Source organism: Blennius ocellaris (assembly GCF_963422515.1).
Source record: "Blennius ocellaris genome assembly, chromosome: 8".
In the NCBI taxonomy this organism is placed as follows: Eukaryota; Metazoa; Chordata; class Actinopteri; order Blenniiformes; family Blenniidae; genus Blennius; species Blennius ocellaris.
The window spans coordinates 9,483,822-9,502,701 of NC_137657.1; the positions used below are offsets into that span (position 1 = coordinate 9,483,822).

The 18,880-nt window shown below is 42.7% G+C and overlaps 2 protein-coding genes across 2 annotated transcripts; one reads left to right on the plus strand and one right to left on the minus strand.

Annotated features, from left to right (window-relative positions):
• Nucleotides 1-215: 215 nt before the first annotated feature.
• LOC308133711 (kinesin-like protein KIFC3) lies at nt 216-9,373 on the plus strand (the record flags this gene model as incomplete). Its single annotated transcript, XM_080501201.1, has 19 exons — nt 216-314; nt 531-633; nt 795-946; nt 1,057-1,309; nt 3,735-3,907; nt 4,400-4,465; nt 4,727-4,864; nt 4,946-5,143; nt 5,506-5,679; nt 6,150-6,297; nt 6,398-6,528; nt 6,624-6,735; nt 6,811-6,992; nt 7,083-7,187; nt 7,502-7,632; nt 8,249-8,369; nt 8,476-8,605; nt 8,924-9,153; nt 9,251-9,373. 19 exons carry the CDS (start codon nt 216-218, stop codon nt 9,371-9,373), a joined length of 2,769 nt encoding a protein of 922 aa, XP_080357327.1.
• A 1,393-nt stretch (nt 9,374-10,766) lies between these two features.
• On the minus strand, nt 10,767-18,260 carry ccdc12 (coiled-coil domain containing 12). The gene is made up of 7 exons (XM_080500437.1): nt 18,136-18,260; nt 15,519-15,592; nt 12,435-12,514; nt 12,210-12,271; nt 12,091-12,125; nt 11,920-11,996; nt 10,767-11,066 (listed from the first exon to the last, which is right to left on the minus strand). Exons 1-7 carry the CDS (start codon nt 18,226-18,228, stop codon nt 10,987-10,989), a joined length of 501 nt encoding a protein of 166 aa, XP_080356563.1. The 5' UTR covers nt 18,229-18,260; the 3' UTR covers nt 10,767-10,986.
• Between the last annotated feature and the right edge of the window lie 620 nt (nt 18,261-18,880).

The following is an 18,880-nucleotide window of genomic DNA, read 5'->3' on the forward strand; positions in this document are numbered from 1 at the left end:
CTACACAAAGGAATGGAGTGAGCAGGGGAAAAAAAAGGAAAACATATTTAACCTCTGGATGAAATCCTGATGTTACCAGACCATTGTCATCCATTAGCCCTGATTTTTCCATTATTCCTCCATTGTGTGTTTATGTGATATAAAGGTAATAAAAATATAAAAGGTTTGTGTAATTAGTTCATTTGTCATTTCCAGGGCCTCTTGGATGAGTGGAGATGTACGCCTTCTACTCTCTGTTAGTCTACATCTTCTACACTGTCTTTAAAAAGGAGGAGGAGGAAGGCTTGGAGGGGGCGTGCGGAGCTTCCTCAGACGTATGTCTAGCCACCTCATGTCCAGCTTTTTTACAGGGTCCGCTGTCTGAAAAACCAAAAAAAATGTAATATGCGAAACATACATGTATTGAGCCACATGCTCATTTATAAAGGACATAACGGTTGATGCTTCATTGCATGCATGTGTGTGCATGCAATGTGTAAATATTTTTGCATGTGTTTTACTGTCAGACTCATATATGATGCTGTGCTTAGGCCCAGGAGCCCGGCCATGTTTCCATGGAAACAGGGACCAGGAGGAGAGATGGCCACACCCCCAAAATGGGAAGGAAAGCTTGTGCTCGCCTTAGTGACTCAAGTGAGACTGCCAATAGCTTCTCAAAGCGTTTTACCTCAAAATCACAGTGTTGTAAACAAAAGGTGTTTCATTTCACACCTAAACACTGATGATAGATTGATCAACTCTTCACAGGCATGCAACTTGATCCTGTGTTTTCTGTGATGTGATGTCATATGCAGGCAGCAGCAGTGAAAGCGATGAAGTGAGTGAGAACGATGAGGAAGAACCACCTGACATCCCAGCATGCACTCCTCTGGCGGCCTTCCTGTCCTTCAAGCAGGAGGCAGAGAAGAGGAGAGCCTCCCAAGTCCAGCTGGAAACAACGGCAAAGGTATGACTGAACCTCCTCGACTGAACAGCCCACCTGATGCACCACAGAAGAAGAGTGTCCCCCCTGCAGTGTGGCTGAACGGTCTGCGTTTTTACTCCTCTTCTGCACAGTTGGCAGAGTCTCCCCTGGTGGCAGTGATGTCCCACTTGCTGAGTTTTTTGGAGCAGTACTCCCACTTCCAGCAGCTCCAGCAGCAGGCCGACCAGTACCGTGTCCAGCTGAAGAGGCACCGCGTCCAGCACCGCCGCCAGATGAAGGCCCTGCGCGCCTCCTACCGTCAGCGCCTGCGGGACAAGAATAGCATCATCAGCAGCCTCGAGGAGGCCATCAGTCAGCAGCAGACCCCCAGCCCCCTGAGCGAAGGTGAGCAGAGGGAAGGGGAAAAGACATTTCCCATGAGGGCAGTGAGACTGATGAAAAAACTGATATAGAGGTCAGGAGGGCTGTTTTAATAACAACACACGGGAGAGGAAAGAAGAGAATGGTGAGATTTATGATTTGAGACAGCCAGAATAATCTGATGGATGAAGGCAGGAATGAATAAAGAAAGCCACCCTTACATGTTTGTTCAACTAGAATTTAGCAGAAGTATTACTGTATTTGTTGTCGGTATAATGAAGATTAATTAGAAGCACAATATGTGCCTCACAAACAGACTCTATCAAGAACTAAGAGATATTTAAAATGACAAGCCTCTACTTAGGTGAGGCTTTCATTGTCTGTGGATCTAACAATTACAGTGTATTTTATAATACGAAAAAAAAAACGATTGGGACTCTGGCATTTAACTACCAAAATCTTACTTGGTGTGCGAGCTGCAGTGTGGCTGAAGCTCTGCAAGGGGGCATCAGCCTCCCACGCTGTGAGAACCCTCAGCTGTATGTACAGGGAACGTTCCAGATACATTATCCTCTCAAAGTATTCAATTAGCTTTGACAAATGTCCCGGACCACTGGTTACTCGTGTTTCCTCTCACAGTTCTCACGCGTGCATATGCATTTAATTGTGTTGTCAGTGCCTGTCTTCATGCCTTCTCGTACAGATTGCACAGTGTGTACTCAGCTCGAAGATGGATTCATGGGAAAATGGATTGTGAGATGATTATTTAAGAAAAAAAAAAAAGGATTTTTGTTTTGTTTTTTTAAGGATGTCACGTAATTCCATTTTAAATGCTGCTTTTATTTTATGATCCATTTTCATTCGCTTATCTTTTCCAGCTACACTGCTCTTCATTAGAGAACCTGGTGATCGTCAGAAGAACAGAATCGTTAAACTAAACAGGTCATTTTACACGAGTGACGTCGCAGAGGCCAGACAAACAGTGCCTGGCTGCGGCTGACTTCACAGCCTCAGATGTTTGTATCTGCTCTGTTTCACGTTCAGCCAGATGGTTGTTTTGACCTCAGTGCAGAAGGCCAGACGTGCCACTTTCACTTATCTATCTTTGCTCTGCATATGTTATGCTTGTTAACAAGCGTGGGAGGCCGTGATACTGCAGGCAGACTGCTGACCTGACGCTGACTGATACAGCCTCGGAGAGACGCAGCGGTGTGCGTGATAAGATGTGCGATAACCCAAACTAGATTATGCCATAACAGGCGCGTTAAAGCAAAAGGATGTAATGTGCACTTATCATTCAGTTTATGTCCCCCCCCCCAAAAAAAAATAAGCCTGATTTTGTGGTGACAGTATATTTTGGTACATGGATGGTGATTCAGTGACTCTGCGTGATGAATAAAACAGGCCTGCGAGTGATGTTTTATTCTCCGCAAATGCACTTACAAGGTCTTGCACATGTTAGGTGGCACGTGTAAACGTGTCAAGCTAAAAATAGCCTGGAGGTTCAGGTCCCGACTCTACAGGGCAGGTTTGGTTTGTTTGTTTGGTGTAACATGCAACAATGTGCAGGTCTCAGTGCAGCGTGTCAACTTCTTAGCATTTCGGGCCGAGGTGTGGTCTCTCACTACGTGTGTTTTTTTTTTTTTTTTAATGAATAGTTTGTGCTCCATTCAGTAGGAATAGCCCAAGAGTTACACAAAAACAAACATTTAGTTTTCTTATTTTTCTCAGTTTAGGGGACATGTGTTTCTCTGCACCACACTGCTGTTTTAAAATATGCAGTGCTTTTTCAGTACTGCTGCAGATGGCAATGACGCGTTTTTCACAAGTAGTTATGTCAGTGCCACTCATGCACAGCTGCAGCCTCTTTTCTTTGTTTTTTCTTCTGACACCACTGCCTCCCACCACACTGTTGTGACACAGCAGACTTGACATTGCACGTTATTTACACTCAGCAAAGAGGCCTGCACTGAAAATCAGTCGTGACAGAGCTCGATATATTATTGAGGGGGTGGGAAGTGAATAAAACACTGCTCTGGTTCCTGCGTAACAATGGAAGATTTTCCTGTGTGTCGTAAATCTCGATTCAGACTGTACGTGGGAAGTTGCCGGAACCACATTCAGGTCTTTAAAGTCACCCCTGGGAACTGAGAGTAAAGATGCATCCATGATCATGTCCATTTTACCGGAGCACAAGGAGGCTGTGGTGTATGCAAGAGCTCTTCAGTGCATATTTAATGTTCATTAATATTAAGCTGCAGGCTTTCAGCCACTGCTTAAGAAAGCGGTCTGAAATGAAAAGGCCTCATTGTAAAAACAGGCCATTTTAAGGTCAATGGATATTGACCGGAGCTATTTCTGGAAGGCTGAGGGTGAATGTGGCCTCATGAACTGAATGCGATTCTAATCAGCAGGCTGACGATGACGGTTTTTAATTTATGTCCCGCAGGTGAGTATAGCAGTGATGCAGAGACCCACGCTGGAGTTCACAGGCTGGTGGAGTCTTTGTATGGCCTGCAGGGCGAGAGGAGTAAACTGAGAGGAGAACTCCGTCTGCTGCACTCACAGCTGGAGCAGAAAGAAAAAGACAGACACTCACGTATTGAAGCCTTCCAGCAGCAGGTAAACTGATGCAGTGAGTTTATCCACCGGGAATCCACCAACAGCAACACCTTTGACAGTATCTTACATCATTGCACATTATGAATTAAAATGACACGAAGGTTAATATTTTTACAGTTCAAATCTCACAAAGGGTTCATTGCAATGAGGTTATATTTCATATCCAAAAAAGACCGGATACAGCGTCCATGCTGCAAACTTTAATACATTTGACCATCGTACAGCTGCAGGTTAAGCTCAAAGAGGTGGACAGTAGGTTTGAAGAATTGTGTGCACATTATTTGGATACTGTAGATCTGATAACCACACAACTGTCACGATACTTAGAACTCTTCATATTTGTAGTATCTGGTTTTATGTTATGGTGTCTTTCCACATATATTCAGAGAAAACAGTATAATTTGATAGTGTAATGAAATGAAACAGGTTTTATAAATGTCTGTATGATGTCAAAAAACTTCCACAACTATTTGAGCTGTTCCATTGTTGCAGATTGATGAACTGAAGAGCTGCATCGAGGAGCGTGAGGAGGAGCTGTCCAGGCTGAGAACAGCCACTGTGAGTCCTGCGAATTATTGATCTGATCATTCATCACGTCCCTGACAGTTTATACGCTATCAGCAAAGCTGCCGCACCTACTACATCTCAAATACTGCTGTAAATGCCAAACAGCACTTGGATTAATACCCTAATTATAAGAAACAGTCACTGACAGCTAACGCATGAGGAATCAGGATGGAAAGCGGTTTGTGTGTTGTTGTTTTTTTTTCCATCTCTCATTGTCATGCTAGAATTCGGCTGTATGTTTGCTTTCCTCAGGGGGCCACAGACTCGGAGAAGCGTGTGCTGTGTCTGTCAGCAGAGAACGAGACTCTGAAACAGAGTCTGAGCATGACGCAAGGCCTCCTGCAGCAGCTCTCAACCATCCCCTCACAGTCCAGCACCATCCTCCTCAAGGTGAGGAGCACCAGCACGGCTCTCAAAGGGGCAGGATGACGACGTACTAATCTCTGCCATTTCATTCGTTTTGCACGGCAGGAAAACGAGAGCCTCCGCAGCAGAGTGCAGCAGCTGGAGACGTCCCTGCAGCAGCGTGCTGAGCAGCTGTCACACCTGGAGAGACGGAGCGAGCACAGCGAGTGGAGGCGAGGAGAGGAGCTGAGGAGTCGAGAGGACAGAGTGAGAGAGCTACAGCTGGAGCTGGACAAAGAGAGAGCAAAGGAGCCCGAGGTTAAGGTGAATCTCATCCGCAAAGTTCTCCCGACATTGAGTTGAACGATGGAGAGGAGACTATAGCGGGCAATTCCTGAGTAAGATCTTTGGAAACTGAAAAAAAAAAAACACACACACATAGTCAGGTAGTTATATGACTTAAAATGACTAAATTAAATCATGTTTTATTGTCAAATATGTGACGTAGATAAAGAAATAACTGAACAAGCCCGTAGAAACAAGATAAAAAAAAAATAAAAACTGTGACTATGTGGCTTTTTTTCATTTCACAGGGGTTTAAACGAAAGAATAATGTAGAATTGGGCTCAGGATAATTTAACAGTAACGTTTTAAGTGATTCTACCGTGCTGTACCGTCTCTTCCAGTATGTCACGCAGACTGTGGAGGTGGAATCACCGTTGACACTGAAGCAGCTGACTAAAGCCAAGCAGAGAAACGAGCTGTTGTCCCAGAAGCTGTCTGGCCAGAACGAGCGGTGCAAACAGCTGGAGGAACACATCCGAAAGTCAGACGAATACAGCTGCAATCTGCAGCACAAGGTGATCGACAGAGCCAGTTCAAGCATGTCTTTACATGTACCTGTAATAATACAGAGAAACACATTTGAACCTGGCATGAATTCCACCTTTTAAATACATTTTTATGAGAGATGTTTGAATCTGCAGCAAAATTAAGTTGTAATATTACCTTTTTATAGGCTTTGACAATAATACTCCACATTAATCATGAATTCCCATCATTATGCAAATCATAGCTGCTGTCTGCCTGCGAGTGAGAATAAAGTAATCTGGCAATGGATGTTTCTCCCACTGAAGGATAAATGGGCCACGGCATGTCTGGAGAACACATGATCAAAAGGGATGAAATGATAGAAGGAACTTTCCCTTTTGCTTCTGCAGATTCACAGAGCAGCTGCTTTGACAGATGAACTAATTGCAGGCCTGAGCCTTCACAAAGTGAAACAGTCGTGCTGACACACTGACAAATTGCTGCGCTGAACCTTTTATAGATCGCAGCGTATGAGTGCGAGATCAGCAAGCTGAGAGAGGAGCTGTTGAAGGAGATCGGCCACTTGGAGGAGAGGAAGGAAGAGGCTGTGAAGGCGGCTGCCAACTGTTCTGCAGAACACTTCCAGAGCCTGCAGGAACAGTTCTTCAGTGAGTGACGCTGGCTACATCAACCTGAAACGTTCAGAAATGGCAGTAAATGGTCACTTAAATGGAGGGTGGATGATTTATTTTAATTTCTTTTTGTAAGGCCTGCAAAAACGCCTCACTGCACTGCCTCCAACTTTACGCTGCATGAAGACAGACTACGCCAGTCTCAGGACCCAGGTTCGGAACTTCTCCGATTTCTACGGGGCAGCAGTCAATGAGGCCAAGAAGCAGGTACGCGTGGTGATGTCGCATCAGGTCATGGATTTTGTGATAGAGGAACGAGAACTAGATGAAAGAACCTTCTTTCGTCATGTTTTGTTTTGCAGATTTCAGCGGCTATTAGTGAGATGTCTGAGGCCAACAAAGACCTTCTGGAGAAGTACAGGAAGGAGGTGGCACTGCGCAGGAAGTACCACGAGCAGCTGGTGGAGCTTAAAGGTATCAGAAAGGATATAAAAAAATATAAAATGCAGTTGAACTGGCCACTGACTGAGTACCCCTGTGTGTTTTCAGGCAACATCCGTGTGCTGTGTCGCGTGAAGCCCGTGCTGAAGGAAGACCAGCATGAGGAGGGACAGTCCGTGGTGGTGACCACCGACCCCCACAACGAGTCCTCCCTCTCCGTCCTGAGCAAAGGAAAGGGTCGCATCTTCGAGATGGACAAAGTGTTCCAGCCTCAGGCCACACAGGAGGAGGTAGTGAAGAGGAAGACAATTGTCCCCAGTGGACATAACGCTGTCGCGGGACACGTGTAGCGTGACGAACCTTTCGTTTGCTTTCATCAGGTCTTTCAGGAGATCGAACCTCTTGTCACGTCCTGCATCGACGGCTACCACGTCTGCATATTTGCTTATGGACAGACGGGCTCCGGGAAAACGTACACCATGGAGGTACACACACACACACACACACACACACACACACACACACACACACACACACACACACACACACACACACACACACACACACACACACACACAAGTATTTTACTGAGCCAAAAGTGAAGTGATATATGAGATGCAAACATGGTATTATTATTATTATTATTATTATTATTATTATTATTATTATTATTATTATTATTATTATTGTTATTATTATCATTATTATTGTTATTATTATTATTACTACTGTATTATTATTGTTGTTGTTGTTGTTGTTGTTGGTGTTTTTGTTGTTATCGTTATTATTTGATGTGCAGGGCAGTCTGGAAAACCCCGGAATCAACAAGCGAGCGCTGAAATATCTCTTTGGTGAGATTGAGGAGAGAAAAGACATGTGGTCTTACGCCGTCACAGTCAGCTCTGTGGAGATCTACAATGAGGTGCTAAGGTACAGCATTCTACCTTCAGTTAATGTTTCATCTATAACAGCACCTAATTTACATGTTCTGAGTGGAATACAAGTTAGATGTACTTTGTCACTATATACTTAAGTTGACGCAGTATTACTTTTGATTTGATTTCACAACATAATCCAGTGCAGTTGTCATTTTATTTGTATTACTGGTTGCATTTTAGGTCAGTGATGAACTGCAGATAAGGGAATTTAGGGAGTTCATAATAGGAAACGCATTTGTTTGTTTCTCACTTCCTGTCAGGTTTCAGGAAGGGTGTTCAGCATAAAACGTACCGAACACGTTGATCACATGACATGCTGTAAAACACACGAAACACACTTTCATTATGTGCATTTTGAAATATCTGCATAAAAAGACTGTAAAGTGAATGTCACGTCTGTGACACAATGACGACATGATGAGAGGAAACATTCACAACAGAGCAAACTGGAGCATCAAGACTCCAATTTTAGAAAAATGCTTGTCAAAGGGATTTTTTCTTTCTTTCACTTAACTGCATTTCTGGCAATTTACTTGTTTAAATTTGTCTTCAATGACAACGTCTTCATATTTCAGTTTAAGTGAGTAACGTGTGTACCTGGCTTTCAGAGACCTGCTGAGTAAAGACGGAGAGAAACTGGACATAAAGATCAATCCAGACGGGACGGGGCAGCTGCATGTGCCAGGGCTCAGGGTCGTCGAGGTCAAGAGCTTTCAGCACATGAAGAAGGTACGAGCCTTATTTAAACATGGCATTTGAGGAATTTCAATTTGGACAAACTCCTATAATAATAATAATAAGAATAATAATCTCCACCGTCTTGCTGTTATTTCAGATTTTAGCCACAGCCCGAAGGAACAGGATCACTTTCGGCACACAGATGAACCAGCACAGCTCTCGCTCCCACGCTCTGCTGTGTGTCACCGTTCAGGGCACCGACCTCGCCACGGGCTCCAAGACCACCGGTCAGTCGCTCATTCTGTTATTTCTTTCTTTCTTTCAGGAAGAACTGTCTTTTAAGGGCTTTTATGAAATACCTCATGTAAATTCAACTAGCTGCAAGCCATTTGAAATAATCTCCCCCTGAGGACAGAGTGAGTGAAGGAGAGAGAGAGAGAGAGAGAGAGAGAGAGAGAGAGAGAGAGAGAGAGAGAGAGAGAGAGAGAGAGAGAGAGAGAGAGAGAGAGAGAGAGAGAGAGAGAGAGAGAGAGAGAGAGAGAGAGAGAGAGAGAGAGAGAGAGACATGTGGCTCCGGTGGCTGAGTTCATTCATGTTCCCCTCAGGCAAGTTGAACCTGGTGGACCTGGCCGGATCAGAGAGGGTGTGGAAGTCTGGCGCTGAGGGGGAGAGACTTAAAGAGGCCCAGAATATAAACCGCTCCTTGCTGGCACTGGGAGACGTGATTCAGGCGCTTCGGGCTCGACAGACTCACATCCCCTTCAGGAACTCCCGCCTTACGTACTTACTGCAAGACTCCCTGGGAAAAGGCAGCAAGACTGTCATGGTGGTGCAGGTGAGCGTCACTCCTCTTTTAACTTCAACTCACGGGACACGGAGACGTCGGGTCTGTAATTCTCACCCTCATTTCATTGGAATTGGCTCTGTTGCAGATCTCTGCTCTGGAGAGCAATGTGGGAGAGACGCTGTGCTCTCTGAAGTTCGCTCAGAGGGTTTGCAAAGTGGAGCTGGGTCCTGCAGCCCGGAAGATTGAATCCGGAGGACAGTGTGATTGAATCGGATTATCGCTTTTGCGACAGCGTCAATAAAATCAGCAGCAATTCAGCTCAAGGGCTAAATCTCTGGAGGCCTGTGCAGCGCCCAAATGCAAAAGTACTGAGGATGATAGCCTCCTATTTGCCATTTCCCACTTCTATTAAGTGGCAACCCTTTATTATTAAGATGATTTGCATGAACCACTATTTACTCTTCCAATTCCGAGTGCCAAGACACCCTTTGGTCCAAGATTTAATGCTTCCTTGAACCGCAAGCAGCTATTTTATTTTTTAGTTGAACACAAAAATCCAGGATATATCACATCCCACAGTGGTCGTCACAAGTTCAGCACGCTTTCAGTGCCGCAACGTCAACTCCTCAGTACATGCAGTATTTATCATCCTGCTATTAACGTCTGTAGTTCGTGAGCTTCATTGCCAACGTGGTCTATTTCCAAAGGTTTGTAGTGTGTAGAAGAATAAGCTCTTGTATCAGAAGTATGAGGTATTTATCATATCATTGACACTTGTGTCACACATTTGTGTTGTTCTTGTGGATTTCAGAAGAGCAGTGACTAAACCCCCCCATTAGAGCCTTGATGATTGGCCTTTAGAGAGAGAGCAGAGAAGGAAAGCTGATGGGAGTGTGATGACCTGTGTAATATCTGGGGGAGAACAGTATCGGGCCTGTGTGGAGAGAAGATGCACTTTATTGAGAAAGAAAAGGAGCGTTTCAGTTTCAGGTGCTTGCAATAGTTATCACTCGTGAATGTCAAACTAAATGCAGCTTATTGTCCATATATCCATGTTCCTACATTCATCACCAACTGAATCAATATTAACCTCTGATTCATATGTAGCATATCATTATAGCTGTAGTAACTTCCATACATGCATAGGAGTCACTTATTGATAGTCATTTTTTCTGAATAAATATTATACATTTTAAAAAACAAAGGTTTGTCTCATTTCTTACTCTGTTGAATTGATGGATGACATCACATGTGAAATGTTGATACACATTAGTGGGAGATTAGTACTTTAGAGAGGTTTTTTGTTTTCAACTGTTTCAACCGTTTGGGGCCCTTTTTCCTTCCTATTTTTAACGGATATGCAACAAGTTGCTTTAAACTTCCCTCGAGAGATTTGGGTTTACATTCACGCAATAGCGTCACACCTGAGGGGTTGAACAAGGGTAGCTGCTTGCATAATTCAGCCTTTTTGATCATTTCCACTTGATTAATTACATTATTTGCCATCATGTGATTAGTTGATCTGTTGTATATAATGTGGCAAGTGAATGCATATCAGTAATAATGTGAATGTGCATACTAGTAATATCAGGTAATCACATAAACAAGGCTTTTCAAAAATCCGATTTTTTTTACTTATTATATAGAAAATACAACAAAATATCACTGATACATTAACAATGCATCTTGATTAGCCACATATACAGAATGGACCATTACAAACTCGGATGTAATAATACAATGTTGAAGTAATGACTCAAATGGACAGGAAACATGTCTTCACTCCTTACAATGACTCCGTACAGTGAAAGTTGCCTCCTCGGTATTCACAGCACAGACGCTAACTGAGTTGACCCCAGTTTAGTTTCCTTGTTGTCGCGGTCAGTCTGAGTCTTCCTCCTCGGCTCCGACCGTTGCCACCGCTTCCGCCAACTCCTCCTCTCGGCCTCGCAGACGATCGCCTGTTCGGACACAAATAATCAACCTGATCCTCTCGCCACTGCTGCTTCAGCCACAAGGCCCAGTAGCCAACAAAGGAAGCCCAACCAGGTATAAATCTGACATTAAAAAAAAAAAAGAGCAGCTATAATGCTTTCCAGACCAAACGGAAAAATATTGCTGTTACTCGTGTTTACATGCAAACTATTTTGTGTGATTTTACAACTAAATCATCTCAACTCGTCACTTCTTAGTACACAGGTTAATGATGTGAAAGGTTGAAAAGTGGAAACAATCAATTATTGTAATAAAATAAATTTTTAGGACTGACTTTCATTGTAATGGAGACAAAATAAAAATGTGAAATAAAATTTATTAAAAAAAAAAAAAAAATCAAAGGTACAGTATGTGCCGGTCATAGACTATATAGGATCAGATATTTCAAAATAAAAGCATTTAAGAGAAGTTAAGATCTGTATTGCCCATTAAAGTACAGCTAATACTGATAATATCTGAACATTACTGGTGAGCGTTTGTCTGTAGTAGTTTGTTGTCCAACACTGCGAAAATCTGTGTTCAAAAACTTTTTGAAAGACTTATGCTTATAGCTCCTAAAAAAAAGATTAAAAAAAGAAAGAAAACACCTCTAATGGTGCAACCTGTTTTGTGCTCAGCAGAAACATCATGCCTATTTTTAGAATGTGGATCAAATATCGGTGGAGGAATCACTGATGTTATCAAAGGCGTTGAGCCGCCACTGAGTCTGGAAGTCACTAAGCAATTAGCCCAGTAATTCATGACAGACTGAGGCACAATCATCTGTATGGCATCGTAAAGACTGACAGAAAAGAAGAAAAAAGGAGGGGAAATACTAACGAATGAGCTCAGCGATGGCTCTCTGTGTTCTCCTCTCCAACTTCTCCAGCTTCTTCGCCACATCACGCTTCAAATCCCTAGAATACGAAAAACGACGAGAAAGTCAGACACTAAAGGGCCGAATGTTTAGCCAAGGTTTTGTGGGCCGAGTTATTATGTCGGTATTCTTACCAGTCTGGTTTTCTCGGGGCAAGGTTCGCCAAATCCTGCAGGGGAAGAGAGCTTATGAATGAAGCAACAGAAGACGTTTGAATACGAGACGTTTTGTTTGGATGACGAGGATTCCTCACCACTTCTTCAATGATGGGCTCTGGATTGGCTGCTTCTAGCTGGTCCTTTACTTTATCTTCCACTGCACAAAACATTTGATTGTTATATGAGAACAGGAGTGTGATGACATCTCAGTGCAGGCTATCCAACTATAAACCTCCGAGATCAATGTAATTATAGTATTAGAACTCAAATGGTCGGACTTAATGACTTCCTGAGGCTGGTTCATGATGAGGAGCTCTTACCTGATGCAGGTTTGGCTTTGGGCACCTGCCTCCCCTTCAGCTCTTCATCCTCTGGAGTGTAATTCCTCAGTTTCAGCTCTCTGGGGAAAGGAGATAAAGGTTAACCCAAGTTCACTTTCGGTCACATGAAAAAGAAATGCTTCAGTAATGCTTGTTTCTGTTTCCCACACTCTCACAGTCCAGGAGGTGGCACTGTAGGCGAACACATCCCGCTGGAGTTTTTTTTTTTTTGCCGCTCATAAAAAGACCATCTGCAATCCCGACGCAGCTGCACGACTAATGTGTAAAGGAGGCCGGGTATAATGTCCCCCTTGATTCCCATGAACACGTCTGATTAACATGTTCCACCTGCTCCTGGACACAGACTTAAGGGGAGCAGCAAACGGCGCAGGAATGCTTCCCCTTGATGCTGAATTACAAAGTCTTTCACCACGTCTCCGCACAGAGGAATTCCTGGCGAGCTTAGCCGACGTCTCTGCAGATTACACAGACGAGTCCACAGGCCGAGGTGAACTATTGTCAGCGTGGGCAACAGACTGAGACGGTTGTCGGCCGCGCTGAGCTTTACACGGATTTGTGATGAACCTCGAGAGGCGACGCTCCCGATACATTCATCACAATGCTGCTGCCAACAGACAGACCACTGCCTTGTACGGGTGCGGGCAGGAATGCTGGTCATGTTCGGCAGTCGGCCGACGGGAAACCGCTTCTCGTTCACACGTCTCTCTTTTCTCCTGCCCTCAGATCAGATCTCAGTCTGTTTCAGAGAGTCAACGACAATGTTTTCTCTATCCCAGTATTTCAAGCTCACAGAAAACAACCTGCTCTCCTGATTCAAAAAGGATCTCATTGATGTGTGAAATGTAATTGAGCCTGAATAAAATGATTTGCAATTCTTATGAGCCCAAATGTTTGTTGCATGATGACAAAGACGGAATATCAGAACATTTTGGAAAAGTCTGATTGAATCAAATGAGCTTATCTGGCAGGAAATAGAATATATTGAGCACCAATTAGAACACTGATACAGCGATAAAAGTCATCCTCAATGTTTTCATAAAAAGAAGAAGCCTTCTGGTATAAATGTTGAGTAGCCAGAAGGCCTTAACTATAGATAAGAAGGTAATGAAATCTAATTTAATACCATCATGTCTGAGGGTTCCTGGGGGTTTTATGGGGCTCGCCACATGAGGGCAACAGCCCCAGTTTGACTTCAACCAAAGATGGTAATTGCATGTAATTTCTTCTGTCTCCCAATTTATTTTCTGACAGCTCTCTGCAAATCTGTAAGAAGCAAAACTAAATGCAAATCTGCAGTCTGGATTAACAATGTTTGGCCATTTTGATTGATGTCTAATACTGAAGAGAACGTCGGAGAGCATCCAACCTGTGCCGGCGTCATCTATTCAGTATCTAAAATCTATTTCATCCAAACCTCTGGTCTAATGAAGGCGGCAGGGGAAAATAACAGATAAGAAAGGCCTCAAAGAAATAGGACGAGGAGCTAATTTAAGCCTCCACATTCATTAAGGTTTGGAATAGAGGAAAGGTCGAGGTAACCATAAAAATTGAGATGAGTAATACGAATAAATACTGGAGCTTCCAGCTTCAAAAAGATTGATAACGAAGTAGCTAGAGCAGGAAAAATAAATGACCTTATTGGAAAGAAAAATATAGACGTCTCCTGGGTACATTAAAATCAAACTTGAGTTTCAAAATGTTAAAATTTAAACATAATCCAGATGGACACAGAAACGGAGTCTAAAGCGGGCTCTGTGTGTGTAGGTCTCGTTGCCTCCGTCTCTTGGTTTGATGCTTCCAAACCGTCGGAGCATGTTTACACATTTCCACTTCAAGTACAACGTGGCATCAAAGGGAGCTTGTGATAAATCCAGAGCGCCGACACAAGTGGCCGATTCAAAATGTTTACAGGGAACTGTGTGAGAAGGAACCGCGCAGGGTGTAAATGTTTATACTGATATCGAGCGAAATGTCAGACACGCCGCTGTAAAACTAACCCTCGAGCTCCAGCTACCGCCTGTGCTTCTGACAAAAACAAGCTACCAACCTGGCTCACCAACATAAAACTATGACATTATGAAAGTGCTGTAAGAAATTAGGATTTGTGTTCTTATCTGTTCATCTTGAAAATAAAACGAGAGCTCAAGAACAGCTTCAAGGTACAACAGACTGAGTAGTTGATGGGGTGTTGAATGATAAAACACGGTTGGAAAAATTGCATTTTCACGATATCAGGTGACGTACAGTGATAATCAACTGAAAGAAGAAACTACATGCACTGAAGTAGACTATGTTAATGTCTCTGTGCTCTTTCTCTCGCTCAATCTTTACACAAGCTTCGCTTCGCCAAATTTGTAGATAAGCACAAGATGAAAGGAAATACAATTTATCACAGTAGTCAGTATTTTGTGATTAGGCACATGCTGAAAAATTCAAGATATACTGTGCAGCCCCAGTTTTAAACAAGAAAAAGAAAACCTGGGGTAAATATTTAAGTTGACTTGTTCTTCCATGCCTTCATTTAGCAATATGATCTCCTCTGAAACCAAACACAAGATACACACTGCTACACACGGGTGCTATGGCTTGACAAAGTACAGTTAAATAACACCACGATTCTCCATTAGACAGAAATTTCTAAATGAGTCCTCCAACCGGCCTGCAACTCTTTCCATTCTCATGGGAGAGATCAGTCCTGTTGGACTGGAGGAAACACATGGACACTCCCTTGGTGCCGTCACTGCACAGTCATTAAGTATAAACAATGGAAAAAAGCTCCTGTAGGACAGGAAAGATGGCTGCTCCTTTCTAGCAGCGACCACAGAGTTGAGTACACTGCAGGATATTTGAGCAGCTAATAGCACGGAGCTGTGATCCGGCCCAGTGTCAACACTGCGTCTCACCACCCGAGTTTACATGAAGGCCAGATAAATGATGCACTGTGGCCTCGGCTCTGTTTTTTGGGGTGTTAAGAGCCTCAGCTGAGACGGTGAGAAAAATCATAGCAACTTTTCATGTGAACATATTCATTTTTTGTTTTCTAAAAAAAAGGAGTGAACCAACCTGTGCTTCTCTTCAGGCCGCTCCTCCACTGTGGCTCTTTTGTTTTCTGGCTCTCCGTCACTCTGTTCTCGCCCCTGTAAAATATCCTCAGTTAAGAAAAGAAAAAAACCGCAGTACAAAGTTTTCTGCAATTAAAAATATCATAAAATCAAATGAAAAAATTTAAATAGAAAAAGATTTGATCCTTTTTCTACCATCTCAAATACTACATAAAGCGTGACAAATGAGAGGTATACAAGGCTCATAGTTGCACAGAAAATAAAAATAATATTGGTCCATTGTCTCCCATAATCATATTTCTGATTAATTTACTCATTCCCACATTCTCATGTGAGATGGGCTTGATAAATTAGGTGAATATTAAGTGTAATTTTTATGTGTAGCTAAAAACATCAGTAATCAAAGGACTAAATGACACTGCTATCAAAATTATTTTCAGCACTAACACTGCTAGAAACTACAGAAAAAAACATAGCCTAAAGTAGAATTGCAGAAATCCACAAAAAAAAAAACATTATTGACCCCAAGTGAGGAGCCGTAACAAAGAAAATCAAACCACTCCCAGCGAGTGCTTTCCTGAAGAGGCTTCCTGTCTACCTGCTAGAACAATTCAGGGTATTGACTCATTCCTGAAGTGCCGTACAATAGGAAAACAGCTGCAGAACTTGGGAATGTCAACAACCGTTTATCAAACATTGCTCACAAAGTTAGTGTGCCTCCGTTGGACAGTGTCTCGGTGAAACGCGTTCTGATCTCACGACCAAAACAGAGGCTCGCTCATTGAAACGGCTTTCCTGTGGTCAGAGGCTTTCAGATGGAGAATTGAAAGGCCGTCACAATGAGGCGGAAAACTGTGATGTTTCAGGGAACAGTCCTGCTGAGCTGAAACCGTAATGCAAAGTCCAGATGAAGTGTTCAAACAAGCTCCCTTCTTTTACAGAGGTGACAACAGTGAGTCAATGTAACTTCCACCAAACACTTAACTAGGTTCCCTTCCTGCAGCAAACACTTGACTGAATGCGCTGCCAGAAATTACAGTTCTCAGTTCATACATTTGGTTTTTGTTTGTTTAAACTGGAGGTGTCCAAACTTGGTCCTGGAGGGCCGGTGTCATGCATGTTTTAGTTCTCTCCCTGCTTCAGCGTACCTGAATCTAGTGATGATGTCATCACCAAGGTTGTAAAAAAGCCCAATAAGGGGCCCCTCATTGCAACCAGGTGTGCTGCAACTGGGAGAGAGCTAAAACATCCAGGGCCGAGCGTGGACACCCCTGGTTTAAACAGACCAAAATGGCTTTTGCGTGCATGTTTAATAAATTTGAGGTGATTTAATGCATGATCACTATCCTTGTTTAGAGCCAGTACCATTCACACTGGTACATTTTACTTGTTGCAGAGCAAAAACCCTACACTTCATTAATAAAAACAAAAAAACAGCTTTTATCATTTGGAAACCAATTCATAAATTCATAAAATCCAAATAATCTAAATATGCTTCATATATCCTCTTTCAAGGATTTCAATACAAACTGGTAAAACAAGCCTGAGTGACAGTGACTGACATAACCTGCTTTGCTGACTGTTTAACACTGCATTACTTCATTGACATTGACACTTACTTCTTTAGTCGAGACCTCATTGAAGCAACCTTGTAACTAGAAGGTTACTGATTCAGATCTCGGTAGTGCTAAGAGAATTCAGTGAGGAAAGTGTTTGTCCCCTAATCGCCGTCAGGCCCTGAGCAAGGCTCCTTTACTCCAGTCTGCCAGCGGCTCTTTCAGGATGGCTTAAATGCAAAGGACAAAACTACAACTGTGCCCAATTGGTAAAGGAATTTTATTTCCTATCATTTCTTGTACAATCCTAAAATAATCGAAAATCCAGCTACTTTGGACTTTTGCAGAGAACTCCAATTACACTAGTAACATGAAATCAGAGTCATTTCTAAATGCATCAAAATTGTCATTGATACATTTTGTTATACAGTGTTCTGAACAGACAAAAGGTCCAAATCTTTTGGTAACAATAAATCTGTTTGTTCATTCCACTTTCATACATGTCAATGTTTTCATGCAACTTCATGCTTGCAAATAACCAAATTATGGCAATACTGTGTTTCTTCATGTTGATGTTTTGGACTGAAATAGCCATCCATTATCTATCTTGCTCAGTCGTGCAGCGCTCTCTCCTCTGGAAGGTCTGGATTCAAATACTGCTGTGGAGTTTTAAAGTTCTCCTCGTGTGTGTGTGTGTGTGTGTGTGTGTGTGTGTGTGTGTGTGTGTGTGTGTGTTATGTAGAAAATTGTAGGACAGTAACTTGGCACATGTAGGACTCAGCAATGATTAGCCGTGTCGCCCTGTTTAGATAGTCACAATGAATGAAATGTGGTTTACAAACACAGTGGCGCACACACAGAGAAAGGAAAAACACATCGAAAACAACCAACAAACCCAGAATTTGAGGTTAAAATGTTAAATGTGTTGAAATGTGGGGAGCCATGCTAACGCTAGCTCCAAGCTAAACGCCGCTAACGCTGTCTTACTCACGCAAGGGCGCATTTTAATATAGATTGAGTTAAATTAATCACACACCAAGGCATTTAAGAGAAGAGACTTACATGTAGTTGTTTCTCTCGTAAGGCTTTGAGCCTCTCTTTCCTTTTCAGGGCCTGTTCTTGGAGGGAAACCACACTTTTCTCCATGTTTACCATCACTCGATTCTCTCTGACATCCTTTAACCAGCCTCAGGAAGTGAACTCGTCCACCGAGCACATCGATCGGCCTGTTGCTTCACGTGACTTTTGTTCAAGCTTTCTTCACATATTTTTACGGAATTAGCATTAACAAGATATTAATTTGAAACATATTTATTTAGAATTTATCAAAAGCATAACAGTTCCCCTAAAATAATTCAAACAACAAAAAAAAGTTTGACGTCTTTGCTGATTGGGATGTGTTCATTAAATCATTGAGTTGGTTTAACTTTCAATGATCTATAAACTATTTCTGGAAGGCATTTATGTTTCAAACCTATATACTGATTATGAAAAAGCCTGTGTATTAATGTAAAGGCAGATCACGCTGACTGATGTCCTGCCTGTTGATGGTCACAGTGCCTGGGGGTCCTGGTTAGGAATGTAGGCCATTGCCATGGAAATGCAGCCTCACTATGTCCATCCTACTAATGATCAGTGAGTGTGACTGACAACCTTGTCATGTTAAGAATGACACCAGGATTATGATCCTAAAGCTGGAAGGATAACACCTATCAATCCACAGCGTAATCAAATGATAAAGCACTTTTTTTTTGGTTATTTTCCTACTTGGTTGCACTTAATATCTCATATAAAGCATTTGAATGCA

Coding starts and splice junctions, on each gene's coding strand:
- ccdc12 (XM_080500437.1), bottom strand. CDS start 18,228: ATGGTAAACATGGAGAAAAGTGTGGTTTCCCTCCAAGAACAGGCCCTG. Junction 15,593..18,135: donor TACGAGAGAAACAACTACAT/GTAAGTCTCTTC, acceptor GATATTTTACAG/GGGCGAGAACAGAGTGACGG. Junction 11,067..11,919: donor AGCCATCGCTGAGCTCATTC/GTTAGTATTTCC, acceptor GTGTCCGAACAG/GCGATCGTCTGCGAGGCCGA.